We start from the raw sequence: 18104 nt of genomic DNA, 5'->3' as shown, positions 1-18104 counted from the left end.
CCCGAGAATCCAGATATACCCATTCCTCGTACAAAAAAATTATATGCATCTCTATGACTTCAGCCGTTCTCCCTCCCAGACCTTGAACAGAAAGGGTTCAAGGTATCTTATTTTGAACTGATTCTCCCTCCTTTTAAGGCATTATATGAAATTACATACTTACCATAGCCACATGATGCTTCAAAACCAAAGTAACATTTCTAATGTCTTACCTATGACATTTTATAAATACTTCATTAGGTCAGATATATAATTTTTTTCATAATTAGCAAGGTAAATTTTACCTTTTGTGTGCACCCCTAGTCGGTAGGATCCAAACGTAAAAATTTTTCCTCCAACATTTTCTATTACGGATTGTGGAAGATTCTAATGGAGCAAATATACAACTAGTTATTTTATAAGCAAAGTATATTCAGACAATGGACAACAGTTACAAGAGAACATAACAATGCAAACAAAAGTAATTCAGAAAATAGATGTTAAATTGCATAGATTAAAGCTTATTCCTGTTAGGATAGTTTGTTCTCATTTTAAATAAATACACCAACACCCAGAAGTTATCCAATCAATTCTAGGTCACAATAATGGAATTTGGTGGCAGACAAAGGTAATAATTTGACACTCAGGAACCATGCATATGACGTGACAAATATATATATACACTATAGTGCTAGAAATTTGATTACACTAGTTGTAATCATTTGGTTACCTGTGAATCAACAGTCAAAAGACAGTTTCTGGACACGGGGTGTTCTGCTTAAGCTTGCTGTAGTAACTTATTTAGCACATTTGAGACAGAGAGGAACTTAGTCTATTGCATAAAGACTGAGGTGTATCTAATCTGGTGTGCATGAAACCATTAATTATGTTTACAATATTATATGGTTATTTCCTTCAACTGTGATTTACTTCTAGGAAACTTACTAAATATAAATGTATCCAAGACAAAAATCATCAACAAGATGGGCAAGTATAATATTTAAAACTACCAAATCCATGCAACCTAAGCCCCACTTGCCAATTTTGGTTTTAAAATAAAAGTGAAAAATGAATGTAAAGGTTTTCCCCTTCTGTTTAATGTGTGAGTAGACATTCACACAAGGAAAATCTAACTATACAGAGAAAACAGTAAAATCAATTACACACAAAGTAAGTTGAAAAAAGACTTTTAGTTATAGTAATCTTTGGTCTTAAATATATTATGTAAAAATTCACATAGAAATGTGATTTTCAAGTTCATATCTCTAAGAACTTGAAAATGAGAGCAGCTTAAAAAAATATGGCCTGACAATTTAAAAGAGTGTTTTAAAAAAATTTAAAAACCTATTATTGCGCTAAGAAAGTAACAATGAAAATAGTAATTAGGTGTCAATTTAAATAAGTTCTGAAGAGTTAAACTTCATAGGAAAAGTTAAAATGGCTCAATGTAAACAATAAGATCTTATATTTTGCTCTACCTATCAAAATATATTTATCTGTCTCAAAAGAACTTTATTACTCCTGACCACAGGTTCAAATGACCAAACAAAACTATGTTGATAATTAAGCTTGAAGTTAAAATTCAGTTTTTAATAAGAATATATAATAAATTCCAATCCCACTTTAGTAGATGAATAGCTCCCCCCTCCGATTTGAAAATTAAGCAGCAGCTAAAGATAAATCTCTCCACATCCATTAACACAGATGTTTCAGTCTTGCACACCTATCTAGTAAGTGTTTACTAGAAGTGACATCAAGAACATCCAGAAAGAAATGAATCTTACTTTTATTTTCTAGTGAGATAAGACTCAACAGATTAAGTGAAATACATCTCTTGAACTAGGAATACATGCTAGAATTATCCTGTATGCAAGAAATTTTAATACAAGTAACTCTACAAGGAAAATACATCCATACCTTGATTTCACTGATTTCCTGTATCCATTCCTTTACCAGATTATTTAACTTCCCCAAAATTAGAATCCTGTATTGATACATGAGAATTCAAAAATAATAAAATTATAGCAAACTAATTGCTTTATTAAGATTTTGATCACCATTACAATAAAAAGTTAAATAGAGCACATTGGAAGTCTAACAGCAGCAGATCTTATCTGTTTTAATACAGCTACAGAAATGAATACAGTCTGCAAATATTTCCACTATTTTTGTTACTCCAGTTGAACAAACAAATCTCGTAATCTGAGCCAATAAGGGCTCTTTGGTATACATGTATGCATGAACTGTACACACATTTTAAGCGTGTGCTTCCCAAAGATGTGAACTTTCTATCATTTGCTCAGGTTCACATGTTTTTTGCAGTAATGAACAGTAGAAAGACATGCTTCAGAAAGTTTTAACAGGAAATGTATAGAGGAAAGTAAATGGGACTAATACATAAACTAACACTGCCAAATGCAAAGACTAGCCTTAACTTAGGGACACTAAAAAACTGTTAGAGCTCTGCATTCTGAGGGATTTCTCACTGATTCCTACTGTTGAGAAAAAAGAGTCCAGACATTTTCAATAAGGTTAATTATTAATTTTGAAAACTAAATTTAAACATGATTTTTCATTACACTGAAATACTCTTTAAATTAATATTAGAAAGCAACTACTGCAACATTCACTCACCTGCGCTGCAGTTCCTCCTCTTCTTCAAACACACCGAAGGGCTTTAGGGTATCAATTAATTTCTGGGTAAGTAGACAGTCAATCTCCTTGGGGGCAGCCAAACTGATAGGTGAGGTAATGCCATAATGCTTCTGTAGCTGTTGTGTTTGTTGTGATCCCTGGGTTGTAACTGGACTAAAAAATAATTAGATAAAATTACTGTCAGAAACATGAAAGAAAATAGCAGAAGTTGTCATCATCGAATAACCAGCACAAAGACAGATCAATGAAAAAACAGGATAAATCTCTTATTTGCAGCCATTATATCACATAACCAGAATAAGTTGTGACTTTAAGGTGAGTTTATGTAATGATTTTAATCTACTCTTGATCAAGGTGTGATCGTTACTGTGAAAAGTTACTATAAAATGTCACCTTACTCAGATCTGGTCCCTAAATATTTTGGTTTACAACTAATTTATGTTGATTTTAAAAGTAATGTACATGTCCACCAGTATAATTACATCGATTTTAAAACAATTGTAATTAAACCAGTGCAATTTGCGTGCATGGACAAGGCCGCAGTGATGTTAAGAATGCGAGAAATTTGCCATCAGGAACAGTTTTAAGATGATAATGTATTTCAGAATCAGGGAAAAAAATACAACTTCAGAAGAATTCTAAAAAACAAAATCAAGAACCAATTAATTAAATTTGAGCTGATTATGTAAAACAGTTAATTTAAAAGAAGATCTAGTTTTATTAGATACAGAAATTGTTTGATAATTGACCTATAAAGAAAATCCTGAAATATATAACCATCCTTGAGTGCAGATGACTGAAGTTCCTTAAAAACAGTCATTCAGATTAAAATTAGTGAACAGAATTAATATTTTTGACCAAAAATGGTCATATCTAAAAAACAGAACAATGAGTAGCGAAAAGATGTTTTGACTAAAATATTATTCTCAAGAACACATGAGCAAGACAAACAGCAGCTCAACAGCAGACTTCAGGAACTCTTATTTAGAAGCCAAAAAGTTGACAGGCTACAAGAGATACACTAACATTTTTGTTAAGTATTTAGCCATCAAATTTCTCTGGATATGATTAACTTCTTCCAGCTTATATTACAGTAAAGTTGACAGCATCCACTAAAGTTAAGTTGCAATATGTTTTCCCTTACAGCCCAGCCCCCATGTTCCCTCCTTTTCCAATTGCTCATAACTTGAGAAATGAACGTTTGCACTGAAAGTTTTCCTTGGTTCACTTCAGCACAAGTTAATTTTTGAAACAGTAAGCTAAATGTTTGGGAAATGTTGTTACACAGGTAGAACTGAAACAGTTTCATCAAACGTTTTACACTTGCATAACCAGACAATGACTACAAGTTTGATCAAAATTGATTTGTACAGGTCTCACTGAAATCTAAGAAAAAAGCCCACCTTGAAGGAAACTGTTTGTGGGTTTGAAATTATGAGCATTGAAAGTTTACTCACATATGCATATAGAATTTTCAGATAGGACTATTTGCTTCGTCTACAGTTTCAAACAGGGATTCTCAATCTATGCCACCACGCACAACGCTACAACCAGCCATAATTTTTTGCTGCCAATTACGTAGATCACATTCCAAAATCATTTGCAGCCACAATTTCTAATTTTATAAATCTAAAATATAAAGTAACAGTTTAAAAAAATTTTAAGTACTGATAGGTTGGAGGATGAGAAGAACAAAGAATGAATAGTGGTGCATGCAGGAGAAAGGGAGGCATGAAGAATTGTAACAGGGGCTAGTAACAGTAGCAGGAAAAAAGCCTGAGTCAGCTTGGAGTGGGTACTGTCAGCAGAATACCTCCACACACAAAAGCTCTCTCCTAAATCATCATTTTTACCACATGACTGGAGGATAGCTAATGCAACACCTGTTTTTAAAAAGGTGTTCCAAAGGCAATCCTGACAGCTACAGGCCTCTAAGACTAACTTCAGTACCAGGCAAATTGTTTGAACCTATAGTGAAGAACAGAATGATCAGACACAAAGGAGCACCATTACGTTGGGGAAGAGTCAACACAGCTTTTGTAAAGGGAAATCATGTCTCACCAATCTATTAGAATTCTTTGAGGGATTCAACAACCATGATCCAGCTGAAATAGCATACTTGAACTTTCAGAAAGCTTTGAAAGGTCCCCCAGCAAAAGCTCTTTAGTCATGGGCTAAGAGGGAAGGCCCTCTTATGGATCAGTAACTGGTTAAAAAGACGAAACAAATGGTAGGAATAAATAATCAGTTTTCACAATGGAAAGCAGAAATAGTAGGATTCCCCCAAGGATATGTACTGGGACTAGCACTGTTCAACATACTCATAAATGACCTGGAAAAGGGGGGAGGGGGGGAGGGAGAGTGAGGTAGCAACGTTTGCAGACAACACAAAATTACTCAAGATAGTTAAGTCCAAAGCGGACTGAGAAGAGTTACAAAGCAATCTCACAAAACTGGGTGACCAGGCAACAACAACAACAAAAAATCACAGATGAAATTCAGTCTTGATAAATGCAAGTAACGCATATTGGGAAAACAATCCCAAATATATATACAAAATCATGGGGTCTAAATTAGGCATTACCAGACATGAAAGAAATCTTGGAATCATCAAGGATAGTTGTCAAAAACAGCTACTCAGTGTACAGCAGCAACCAAAAAAGCTAACAATGTTAGGAACCATTAGAAAAGGGAGAGAAAATACGACAAAATATCATGCCACTATATAAATCCCTGGTATTCCCACATCTTGAATACCGTGTGCAGTTCTGGCTGCCCCATCCCAAAAATATATTAAAACTGAAAAAGGTAAAGAGAAGGGCAACAAAAATGATTAGGGGAATGGAACAGCTTCCATATGAGGAGAGATTAAAAAGACTGGGATTGTACAACTTCGAAAAGAGAGAATATGATGGAGGTCTATAAAATCATGAATGTGTGGAGAAAGTGAAGAGAGAAGTGTTATTTACCCCTTCATATAACACAAGAATCAGGGGTCACCCAATGAAATGAATAGGGAGCAGGTTTAAAACAAAAAAACGATGTGCTATTTCACGTAACAGTCAATTTGTGGAACTCGTTGACAAAAGGTGATCTGAAGGTCAAAAATGTAATGGGCTTCAAAAAAGAATTAAGTAAGTTCATAGAGGATAAGTTCATTGATGGCTATTAGGCATGGTAGTCAGAGACTCAACCCATACTTTAGGTGTCTTTAAACCTCTGAACTGCCAGGACCTGGAAGTGGACAACAGGGGATGGATCACTCCATAAGCCCCCCTGTTCTGTTCATTCCCTCTGAAGCATGTGGCACTGGCCACTGTCAGTAGACAGAATATTGAGCTATACGCACCGCTGGTCTGACCCACATGGTCATTCTTATGTTGTCATAGTGATGCAGGCAGGAGTCACACTGCTGCTGGTCTTCAGACTGGCTGCAGCATCCCTGCTTCTCAGCCTCCTGTTCCCTGTTTTCAGGTAGGCTGGAGACCAGTCCAAGAGGCAGGATACCTTAGCCACTACTATGCCAGTAAAGGGCTCTCTGTGTAGGAGTCCTCATGCGACCCCACTGTGGAGTCAGCATTGAAAAGGGCAGCATAAATTGTTTTACCTGGTGTTTGTGGGTGGGAGAAGTAGCCTTAATTGGAAGCTCCAACTTCAAACTCAGAGGAGACCAGGATCTTCAGTCACAAGAGGTCCCGACAAGCAAGGGGCATGTGATTTCGTGAAACTGGAAAAGTTTTCCTGATAATTAGATGTATTGCCTGGACCAGTAAGCATTGGGTACATTTTTCAAGCTTAGTATTTGATCTACAGAGTAATGGAGCGTTTAGGCTCTGATGCAGAGAATGGTTTAGCAATCTGCTCATCGCATTTGGCATCATGTGCTCATGGAAGTCAAGGTTAAAGTCTTGTAGACAATACTGGCTCTGGCCTTCATTCTTAAATTATATAAATTGAGTTCCATGCAGTTTATTGCATGGATAGTATTATCCCCACAAGACCTTTAAAAAAAAAAAAAAAAAAGAGTAAAGCCCTGTCCTTTCTGTATGGACATTGAAGAGTCTATCATGGATGCTGTAAGAACAGGAACCTGCTCCAGGGGTACTGTACAATCCTCCAGCTCTCCACAACTGTTACATCTGATGCTCTAGTTCGCAGCTTTCCTCCACTGGAGAAACTGGTGCATAAGCATCACGTTACAATATACTGTTCTTATCTGGGACACATTTAATAAGGAGAACTTTAGTGGGACATCTCCCAGGAAACTGACCTAGCCTAATTACCTTTTATTATCATGATTTGTCTCAGTTGGGACAGTATTAGTAACAGTAAACTTTCAGGAATAAAATTAATCCAAATCTTGATGAATTTTGGGGCGTGCTGAAAGATCCTCCTCTTCAGTAAAACACTTCTACCATAACTGGCAAGATGATTAATACCCTGCAAGCAGTCTCTCCCAGGAGTACAGCAGGAGCAGAAATCTCGAAGTTCACTAGGGATTTTCACCATGCTGATTTAGTTTATAGTGTTTAAATACTACAACAATAAATACTAAAGAAAATCCCAAGGCCTTGCCTCCACTAGAGAAGTCAACAGTTAAGTGATCTGTTACTGCAGGGGTTCTCAAACTGGGGGTCGGGACCCTACAGGGGGTTGCGAGGTTATTACATTGGGGGGGGGCATGAACTGTCAACCTTCATACCAAACCCCGCTTTGCCTCCAGCATTTGTAATGGTGTTAAATATATTAAAAAATTTTTAAAATTTTTTAGGGTGGGGTGTCACACTCAGACTTGCTATGTGAAAGGGGTCACCAGTACAAAAGTTTGAGAACCACTGTGCTACTGCATCCACATAAACACAAACAGTTCAGTGTGTCCACATTAAACATGCTGAATTAATTTAAGAATTTTTGCATGTCTACCCTGCTTCAACAGGAGCACTACTCTAAACAATCTCAGGCTATGTCTACACTAGAGTGCTGTACCGATGCAGCTGCGCCGCTGTAAAATTTCTCATGTAGCTGCTCTATGCCAACAGCAGAAAGCTCTCTGGCTGCCATAACTGTGCACACTAGAGCTTATGCCCGCATAACTTGTGTTGCTAACGGGGCGGAATATTTACAACCCGAGCCACATAAGTTTTGCTGACATAAGTGGCAGTGTAAACATAGCCTCAGTAACAATTTCCTCTAGGTACCTATGCCACAGTTCCCAGCACAGCTTCCAGAAGCAGTGAATTCCAAGAGATTTCAAAAGACTAAAGGTGAATTGTGGGGCTGTAATGGAAGAACTAGTTGAACCATACCAGCAATTCTGTCCCCTCAAGCCCCTGTCTACATTAGAAAATTAAGCTGTCTCAACTACATATGCTCGGGGTGTGAAAAATCCACACCCGAGTGACACAGTTAAACCGATCTAACCCTCATTGTTCTTTCCCTGACCTAGGTACTGTGTCTCAGGGCTTGTCTACACTTACATTTTATAGTGCTCTAACTTGCTGGCTCAGGGGTGTGAAAAATCACACCCCTGAGCACAGCAAGTCTGAGCACTTTAAAGCACTAGCGTAGACAGGCTTCGAGCACTGGGAGCACGGCGCTAACCCCTCATGGAGGTGGAGTATCAGGAACGCTGGGAGAGCTCTCCCTCAGCGTTCATGCCCGACCACACTTGCACTTCAAAGCACTGCCGCGGGAGCGTTCCAGCGACAGCGCTTTGAATTTTCCAGTGTAGCCATACCCTCAGAGAGGTGGATTACCTACAGCAATGTGAGAACCCAAGCTGTTGGTGTAGGTAGTGTGTACACTGAAGCACTACAGAGGCACATCTGTGCCGCAGCAGCATTTCAAGTGTAGACAAGCACCTAGTATTCCCACACAAGCTTAAGGGGTATGCCTTCCTGAATTTTTGTGGTTCACAAGCTGTCAAGACAGATTCAGAATTTTACTAGCTTCAATAGCAATTAGCAGCTTTTTTTAAAACCTCATAAAATACAACAAAAGTAAATGCAATATTAATGTTGAAAAATCAAATGTCAAGAAACACAGAATCATGGTTAAAAGTGAAGATGACTTGACAAAAATTGGTCATCCCTCTTCATTCCACTCCCCGAACAATACATGTTCTGCTTGGGTTTTTAACAACATCAGGAATATCAACTCGTTTTCCCTGGTTCTCCTCAATTTTTTGGAGGGGGAGGAAGGGGGGGAATTGAGGGAAAAGAGGAGGTGGTCTGTTTTACACTGTTAGCTCTCTGATTGATGGGGCAGGACATCCTTCATCCAACATATTAGCCACTGAAGTTATGCATTAACAAAAAGTTTTTAAACAGTGACTAAAACTCCCTTCCCAACTGCTCAACTTTCACTCTTCTCAACTGTGATGTCACACTAGTGCTAGTCATTGTAAAGTCTTCCTCACTAGACAAGGCATGCCTACCTAAAGGTTTTTGGGTTTTTTAAACCTTCATTATATGTCATAGAAAACAAGGTACAGTTTTTATTTTGCCCATCACCTCAACTATGTTCTGTTTGAATTTGTTCTCTAATAAGAGATGTCTCTGATCCTTTTTTTTTCTTTTTTGGGGGAGGGGTACAGCGGAGGATGGGGTAAGTTACCGCACAAAACAATTTTGGGACCTTATTTGACTGTCTGAAGACAGCAAGTTGAAAAATTCATTCAGTTTACAGCCAGAATTACTGTGGTTTACAATACTGGGCGGTATAATTGTAAACTACCTTTAAAGCTATTGAAATTTTTTTAAAACTTGGCTTGATTTTTAAGGCTCAGTACAATCAAACCAAGTTGAATATGCTGTACATAAAGCTGCATATGAAATTCTAGTCTACATTATATTGACAGTAGCACAACTGAGGGTATGTCTACCGTGGCACTTTTGTCAACAAAACTTTTGTCGTTCAGGCGCGTTAAACCCTCTTCCCCTGAACGATTAAAGTTCTACCAACAAAAAGCGCCAGTGTGAACAGCGCTTTGTCCGCAGGCGTGCTCTCCTGCCAACAAACAGCAGCTACACTGTGTGGCTTTTAGCAGCATGGCTGTAGCAGCACAGCCATGTCGCTAAAAGCTGCATAGTGTAGCCATATCCTGAGAAAGATCTCTCTCTTCAAAAGCAATGTCACAAAGCTGGTGGATCAGAGTATCGGTCTCTATATATATGGATACTGCAATGTTGAATAAAAATAACTAGTTACACCAATAGTCACCATTGTTACAGAATTGTAATAAATTTTGTGTAAAGTATGTCATGTAAGGTACGTATGGAAAAAGTTGTGATTTCCTAAGTATGATTATATTGTTTATATGCATGTACCTTTGTATCTGACATTATGAATATGAGCTAGGCACTTATATCTTAAACATGTGTTGTATTCCTAGGTGACATCCCCTAGCCAGATTTACATCAGGGCTAGTCAGCTATGTGTTGATGGCCCATTAAGGATACTTAACTCCCACAATGGGCCACAGAAAAAACACCTCCAGCCCAGATACTGTAGAACCTCAAAGTTACTAACACCAGAGTGACAAACTCACCAGTCAACCACACATCTCGTTTGGAACTGGAATGTACACATGCAGGCAGCAGCAAGGACCAAAATAAAAAAAAGTAAATGCAGTACAGTACTATTAAACACAAACTACTTTAAAAAAAATGTAAAGCAGCATTTTTCTTCTACATAGTAAAGTTTCAAAGCTGTATTAGTCAATGTTCAGTTGTAAACTTCTGAAAGAGCAACCATAACTTTGTTTCAGAGTAACAGCCGTGTTAGTCTGTATTCGCAAAAAGAAAAGGAGTACTTGTGGCACCTTAGAGACTAACCAATTTATTTGAGCATGAAGTGAGCTGTAGCTCACGAAAGCTCATGCTCAAATAAATTGGTTAGTCTCTAAGGTGCCACAAGTACTCCTTTTCTTTTTGCATAACTTTGTTCAACCATAACCTCCTTCCTTAACTCTAAGGACTAGTCTACACTGGCAACATTATAACATGGCTTGTGTAGTCATGGCAGAGTGCTGGGAGAGACTGGTGCACTGTCTAAAGAGGTGCTTTACAGTGCTAAACCTTTCACACCCCTCAGCGAGAAAGTTGCAGCGCTGTAAAGTGCCAGTGTAGACAAGCCCTAAGATTTGACTAACTCTCCTCATGTGATGTGGACATGTGATCTCGGACTCCATTTTTGTCAGTAACTGTCCATACACACAGGCTTTGGACTTTGTTTGGGACAGTAAATTTCCATGCACGCGGCAGAGGATATAAAAGATACCTGAGACAGCTCCATTTTGCCTCATTCCTGCTCTAATGCTCTGGACTGCGGATTTACAACTAAAAGGAATATTTTAACTATGGACTGAGGATTTTCCAGTCTTTGAAAGTTACCAGAGACACTTTTGGAAGCTAGAAGTCTATACCATCACTGCTACAAACCTGATCTAATCATTTGTATATTTATGATCTATTAGCCATTTATAACAAATCTTTTCTTAAAGAATCTTTAGTTTACTTAGGATTGGTTGACAGTGAGATATTTGGATAAGACCTGAAATATGTATTGACTTGGGGGTAAGTGTCTGATCCTTTGGAATTAGTAGGATCTCAATATGGTGAGCTGGATTTTCAATAACCTCTCATGACATTAGACTTGTTTGTCTGGATGGGAGTCAAGTGGTGGAATGCCTAAAAGGGACTGTGTTAGGGCTTGTCTACACTGGCACTTTACAGGATTGCAACTGTCTTGCTTGGGTGTGGGAAAAAAAACAAACCAAATCCCTGAGTGCAGCAAGTTTCAGTGATGTAAAGCGCCAGTGTAGACAGTGCCCCAGCACTGGGAGCTCAGCTACGCCCCTCATGGAGGTGATTTTTTTTTAGAGCGCTGGGAAAGCTCTCTCCTAGAGCTGCGCTGCAACCACACAAGCCACATTAAAGTGCTGCCGCGGCAGCGCTTTAACATTGCCAGTGTAGACTAGCCCTTAGGCTTCTTGTTAACCAGTGTGGTGCTACAGAAGCTCTTTTGCTACTAGTTTGGTGAATCTAATCATAGAATAAACCACCAATTTGAGGGGGTGGGGGGGACTGTCTTCCTTGTTTTTTGCAGTCTGCCCTGAGATGGTACTCTCAGCATGGTCCATCCCAGGCACCCAGTCACAGTACCGGTAGATCCTGGACTTAAAGGAAAAGACATAATAAGTAGTGCTACTGATAAATTAGTCCATGTCTCCCCCCTACCCCAGCGAAAAAGCAGCAGAGTGGAAAGAAATGAAGCTTCTTGTATATATCTTATCGCTCCAAGAAGTGCTATGAACGTAATAGAGGTACATGTACAGGGTTCCCACCATGAAGAGCATGCAGCCCAGCTTCCAGGAGCCTATATTTATTATTTTCCAGAGTATTAAACATGCAAAAAGGCTTAAGTGTTCATTTTAACCACTGCACTACTGTGTGTCATCCATACAAATGCACTTGCTCTGAAAAGGGAACTGCTATGCAAATCAAACATACTGGGCATATTACCTATTTTCTAATCTTCATTATTTTCAAGCACCCGAAACAGTGAAGCCTTATTACATTATCAAATGAAGCATGATGTAAGCACAGGATATATACTTGGTCCACCCTCAGCGCAGGGAGCTGGACTTGATCACCTCTCGAGGTATTTTCCACCCCAAAATTTCTATGCTTTTATTAACAAATTCTGCCACTGAACTCTACTCAAGCAGTCCTAAGTTCCACTTCCACACCCAATCACAATGAAGTTAAATAAAAGCTAGCTTTAGCTCAACAGGTCAAATGGCTGCAATCAGAAGTTTCCATTTGCTAAAACTAGTGCTGTCCATGGCAGTAAACTCAAAAAAAAAAAAAAAACAAACAAAAACCAAGATTAGTCCCAGTTTTAACCATACTGTTAAACAATAGAATACCAACTGAAATGTATTAAATATTTTTGGATGTTCTTCCTACATTTTCAAATATATTATTTCAATTACAACACAGAATACTTTATATTTTTATTACAAATATTTGCACCGTAAAAGTGATAAACGAAAGAAACAGTATTTTTCAATTCATCTCATACAAGTACTGCAGTGCAATCTTTATCGTGAAAGTGCAACTTACAAATGTAGATTTTTTTCATTACATAACCGTACTTACTACTTCTCGTTCACAATGTTACCTGAAAGCAAGAAAAGGCATTCACACGGAACTTTTGTAGACGGCATTTTAGGGTATTTATGTGCCAGACATGCTAAACATTCATATGTCCCTTCATGCTTCGGCCACCATTCCAGAGGACATGCTTCTATGCTGATGATGCTCATTAAAAAAATACATTAATTAAATTTGTGAATGAACTCCTGGGGAGAAAATTGTATGTCTCCGGCTCTGTTTTACCTGCATTCTGTTATATATTTCATGTTATAGTAGTCTCGGATGATGACTCAGCATATGTTGTTCGTTTTAAGAACACTTTTGCTGTAGATTTAGCAAAACACAAAGAAGAAACTAATGTGAGATTTCTAAAGATAGCTTCAACACTCAATCCAAGGTTTAAGAATCCGAAGTGCCTTCCAAAATCTGAGAGGGACGAGGTGTGGAGCGTGCCTTCAGAAGTCTTCAAAGAGCAACACTCCGATGTGGAAACTACAGAAACTGAACTTCAAAAAAAAAAAATAATAAAAAATAATAAATAAATAAATAAATAAAAATTAAAAAAAAAAAATCAACCTTCTGCTGATGGCATCTGACTCAGATGATGAAAATGAAATTGCGTCGGTCCGCACTGCTTTAGATTGTTATCAAGCAGAACCTGTCATCAGCATGGACGCATGTCCTATGGAATGGTGGTTGAAGCATGAAGGGATATATGAACTTTAGCGCATTTGGCACGTATGTATCTTGCGATGCCAGCTACAATAGTGCTATGTGAACGCCTGTTCTCACTTTCAGGTGGCACTGGGAACAAGAAGCGGGCAGCATTATCTCCTGCAAATGTAAACATACTTGTTTGAGCGACTGGCTGAACAAGAAGTACGACTGAGTGGACTTGTAGGCACTGAAGTTCTACATTGTTTTATTTTTGAGCACAGGTTTTTTTTTGTACATAGTTATATATTTGTAAGTTCAACTTTCATGATAAAGAGATTGCATTACAATACTTGTATTAGGTGAAGTGAAAAATACTATTTCTTTTGTTTTTTACAGTGAAAATATTTGTAATAAAAATAAAGTGAGCACTGTACACTTTGTATTCTGCGTTGTAATTGAAATCAATATATTTGAAAATGTAGAAAACATCCAAAAAAAAGGGTATTCTATTATTGTTAAACAGTGCAAATTAAAAGATTATTTTTTTTAATCGCTTGTCAGCCCCTAGTTAAACCAAAATATTCTCAGGCATATCTCCTTACACCATTAGTCCATCCTCCCATTGGGACTGTTTTCATTCATTGTGTTGGTACATGTATCAATAAGTTTGTAAACTCTCTAGGATAGGGTTCTTCTCTTATTTTATGCTGGTGAATTGCCTTCCACTTATGGTGCTACATAAGTAAAAGTAATCCTTTTATGAGGAGTACACTGTATTACCTATACAACATTCAGACACATACTAAGAGCAACTGAGATGGCTAAAAGCAAATACCCAATTAAAAACTGCAATACCAGGAAACAGAAATCCACAGTGAGCATCATGTTAGCTAATATAGGTAAAAATCCCTCCGTCATTAACTCGTAATGAAAAATGTCATTAGTAGTTGACATTCCCTCACAATTCATGTATTTAATGCCTTATTCAATACCCCTGTTTACTAAAATGTGTGATATCTTTGCTTATGTGAGGAATTTCAGGACTGTCAACTGGTTTTTCATGAAGGTAGCTCGAAAAGAGGAGAGACTTCAAGTCTAAAATTCTTGAGTCTTTTTAAAAAGCCATGCTAATTTAACTCTAGATAAATTAACACTTGCTTTATAAAATTCAAAAGAGCGGATTTGTAATTTTAAAATATTTAATAAAATAACTGTCGAGAAAAACACACTCGAAAAGTCCCATGAAAATCCTGTGCAGACTTAACTTAATCATGGAGCTGCTATCTGTGCCTCCATAATCATAGCAGAGTACCAACTCTGCTAAAGTTATGGTGCGGCATCACTTTCTGTTTAAAGGTGGTTATTCATGGTGCCTTAAAACCCACGCATTGATGCAGATTGTCTTGAAATTTCCTATGCCTCATAGGGGTAGTGAGCAGGGCTAATGGTCCAGATGTCTAAAATACAGCCTCCGATATGAAAACCAAACAAAAAAAACCCAAAACCAGTATTTTACAAAATAATGTATTTTTTTAGGTGCACACCAGAAGCTCCAATTATGGCTCTCATCCTCCACAAACAGAACTCAATTGCTTTGGATTTATTTAGTGTATGGCACCTGCTGCACTTTTGGGGAAGCAAGACAAAGTTAAAAGCGAAGTTTGTAACTCAAGGCTGGAGCATGCCAAACTGATGTGTCCAAAAGACCACAATGCATGTGTAAAGACAAGACTAGGGTTGGCTCTGTTGAAGCAAGAGGGTTCATAGGGAATATGCTGCCATAGTAATTGGGTGGCTCAAGGCGATATGCTGTGGTCACTGAACCTGAGCTGCATGCATGCACTGTGAGCTACCCGTAGCAGCTTTCAGAAAAGTTGTCTTGTGCACATTCCTTGCTCTCTGCCTGCATTCAGCAAGGGCTCCTTCTAGAAGTTTAGCCCTGAGACCAAAATTTCTGGTTTAAGAGGTATTTTCCCAGTGCTCTAAAAACCATATGCAGACTTTTTACTTAAGTACTGCCAAGGAAATTAGCATTAATTGAATAGAGGGGAGAAGAAAGACTCTTGTAAACAGTTAGAATAATGTAATCATGTTTCTTGAACAAGGGGACCAGTTTCAGAGTAGCAGCCGTGTTAGTCTGTATTCACAAAAAGAAAAGGAGTACTTGTGGCACCTTAGAGACTAACCAATTTATTTGAGCATAAGCTTTCGTGAGCTACAGCTCACTTCATCGGATGCATGATCCGATGAAGTGAGCTGTAGTTCACGAAAGCTTATGCTCAAATAAATTGGTTAGTCTCCAAGGTGCCACGAGGGGACCAATGGTGATCAAAGGAAAGAAAGCTGTTGGGTTGGTTGGTCAAACAGTTCCTGATACACAGATCCTCTGAACATGAGCTGCTCATAAGATTTTCAGGCCAGGGGTGAGGAAATGGTGGAGCTGGGGATTAAGGGCAGGAGGCCTATCAGCTCCACATTCTCCCCTCCCATTTGAAATCACCATCACTTCCTCAGCCCCACTCCATTTTTCCTGACTGGGCACTGGGGAAAGATACCTCCCATTCACAGCCATATCCCTCAGGGCAGAGACAATAGAGGGTCTTGCCTCATGCACAGGATGGAGGAATGAGGCAGCAGTGACTGGGGGAGAGTGAGCGAGTATACTGGGTGCTCTGCTTCTCTGGGGAATCCTTGCCTACTTGTGTGTTAGCTAGGATCTGGAGGGTTATAGCCCCTCTCCCTGCATTAGCTGGAATACTAAATGCGCAATGGAGGAATGATGAGAACATGCTCCGAGATGAAAGGAGGAGTACTTCACATGTCTCAGAGCTATTGTTTGAGGGTGCATTTCCTCCAGCAGGAATTCAGCTGAGAATATCTCACTGAGATGACTAGGTCACTGCTCACCTCTCTGAGCCTCTTATGCTTAAGGCTCCATGAGAGACAAAAAGGCATCCTTTAAAAAGTGGAAGTTAAATCCTAGTGAGGAAAACAGGAAAGCATAAACTCTGGCAAATGAAGTGTAAAAATATAATTAGGAAGGCCAAAAAAAATTTGAAGAACAGCTAGCCAAAGCCTCACAAAGTAATAGGGGGAAAAAAAATAAGTATATCAGAAGCAGGAAGCCTACTAAACAAATAGTGCAGCCACTGGACGATCGAGATGCTAAAGGAGCACTCAAGGACAATAAGGCCATGGCAGAGAAATTAAATGAATTCTTTGCATCGGTCTTCATGGCTAAGGATATGAGGGAAATTCCCAAACCTGAGCCTTTCTTCTCAGGTGACAAATCTGAGGAGCTGTGTCCCAGATTGAGGTGTCGTTAGAGGAGATTTTGGAACAAACTGATAAACTAAACAGTAGTCACCAGGACCAGATGGTATTCACCCAAGAGTTCTGAAGGAACTCATATGTGAAATTGCAGGACTACTAACTGTAGTTTGTAAGCATCATTTAAATCAGCTTCTGTACCAAACGACTGGAGGACAGCTAATGTGACGCCAATTTTTAAAAAGAGCTCCAGAGGTGATCCTGGCAATTATAGGCCAGTAAGCCTGACTTCAATACCGACAAACTGGTTGAAACTATAGTAAAGAACAAAATTGTCAGACACATAGATGAACATAAAATTTGTTGGGGAAGAGTCAACATGATTTTTGTAAAGGGAAATCATGCCTCACCAATCTACTAGAATTCTTTGAGGGGGTCAAGCCTTTGACAAGATCCCTCACCAAAGACTCTAAAGCAAAGAAAGTTGTCATGGGATAAGAGGGAAGATCCTCGCATGTATTGGTAACTGGTTAAAAGATAGGAAACAAAGGATAGGAATAAATGGTCAGTTTTCAGAATGGAGAGAGGTAAATAGTGGTGTCCCCCAGGGGTCTGTACTGGGACCAGTCCTATTCAACATATTCATAAATGGTCTGGGAGAAGGGGGTAAACAGTGAGGTGGCAAAATTTGCAGATGATACAAAACTACTCAAGATAGTTAAGTCGCAGACTGCAAAGAGCTACAAAAGGATCTCACAAAATTGGGTCACTAGGCAATAAAATGGCAGATGAAAGTCAGTGTTGACAAATGCAAAGTAATACACATTGGAAAACAATCCCAACTATACATATAAAATGATGTGGTTAAATTAGCTGTTACCACTCAAGAAATATCTTGGAGTCATTGTGGATAGTTCTGTAAAAAAACATCTACTCAATGTGCAGCGGCAGTCAACAAAGCGAACAGAACGCTAGGAATCATTAAGAAAGGGACAGATAAGAGAAAATATATTGCCTCTATATACATCCATGGTACACCCACATCTCAAATATTGCGTGCAGATGTGGTCACCATCTCGAAAAAGATACACTGGAATTGGAAAAGGTTCAGAAAAGGGCAACAGAAATGATTACGGGTATGGAATGGCTGCCATATGAAGAGAGATTAATAAGACTGAGACTTTTCAGCTTGGAAAAGAGACGACTAAGGGGGGATCTGATAGAGATCTATAAAATCATGACTGGTGTGGAGAAAGTAAATAAGGAAGTGTTATTTATTCCTCCTCCTAACACAAGAACTGGGCGTCACCAAATGAAATTAATAGGCAGCAGGTTTAAAACAAACAAAAGGAAGTATTTCTTCACACAATGCACAGTCAACCC

The 18104-nt window shown here is 38.6% G+C and overlaps 1 protein-coding gene across 3 annotated transcripts in view; it reads right to left on the bottom strand.

The window, feature by feature from the left end:
• Positions 1 to 18104, bottom strand: part of PAPOLA (poly(A) polymerase alpha) — a 95294-nt gene that overhangs the window by 64799 nt on the left and 12391 nt on the right. For all 3 annotated transcript variants that reach the window (XM_073349598.2, XM_073349599.2, XM_073349600.2), the window contains exons 2-4: positions 2614 to 2787; positions 1897 to 1963; positions 285 to 366 (exon numbers count right to left, since the gene is read on the bottom strand). In XM_073349598.2, the coding sequence (XP_073205699.1) occupies positions 285 to 366; positions 1897 to 1963; positions 2614 to 2787 (323 nt within the window). The remainder of the gene's footprint in view (positions 1 to 284; positions 367 to 1896; positions 1964 to 2613; positions 2788 to 18104) is intronic.

Source organism: Lepidochelys kempii, chromosome 6 (genome assembly GCF_965140285.1).
Source record: "Lepidochelys kempii isolate rLepKem1 chromosome 6, rLepKem1.hap1, whole genome shotgun sequence".
Lineage (NCBI taxonomy): Eukaryota > Metazoa > Chordata > Testudines > Cheloniidae > Lepidochelys > Lepidochelys kempii.
This window is presented reverse-complemented; position numbering and strand designations above follow the sequence as displayed.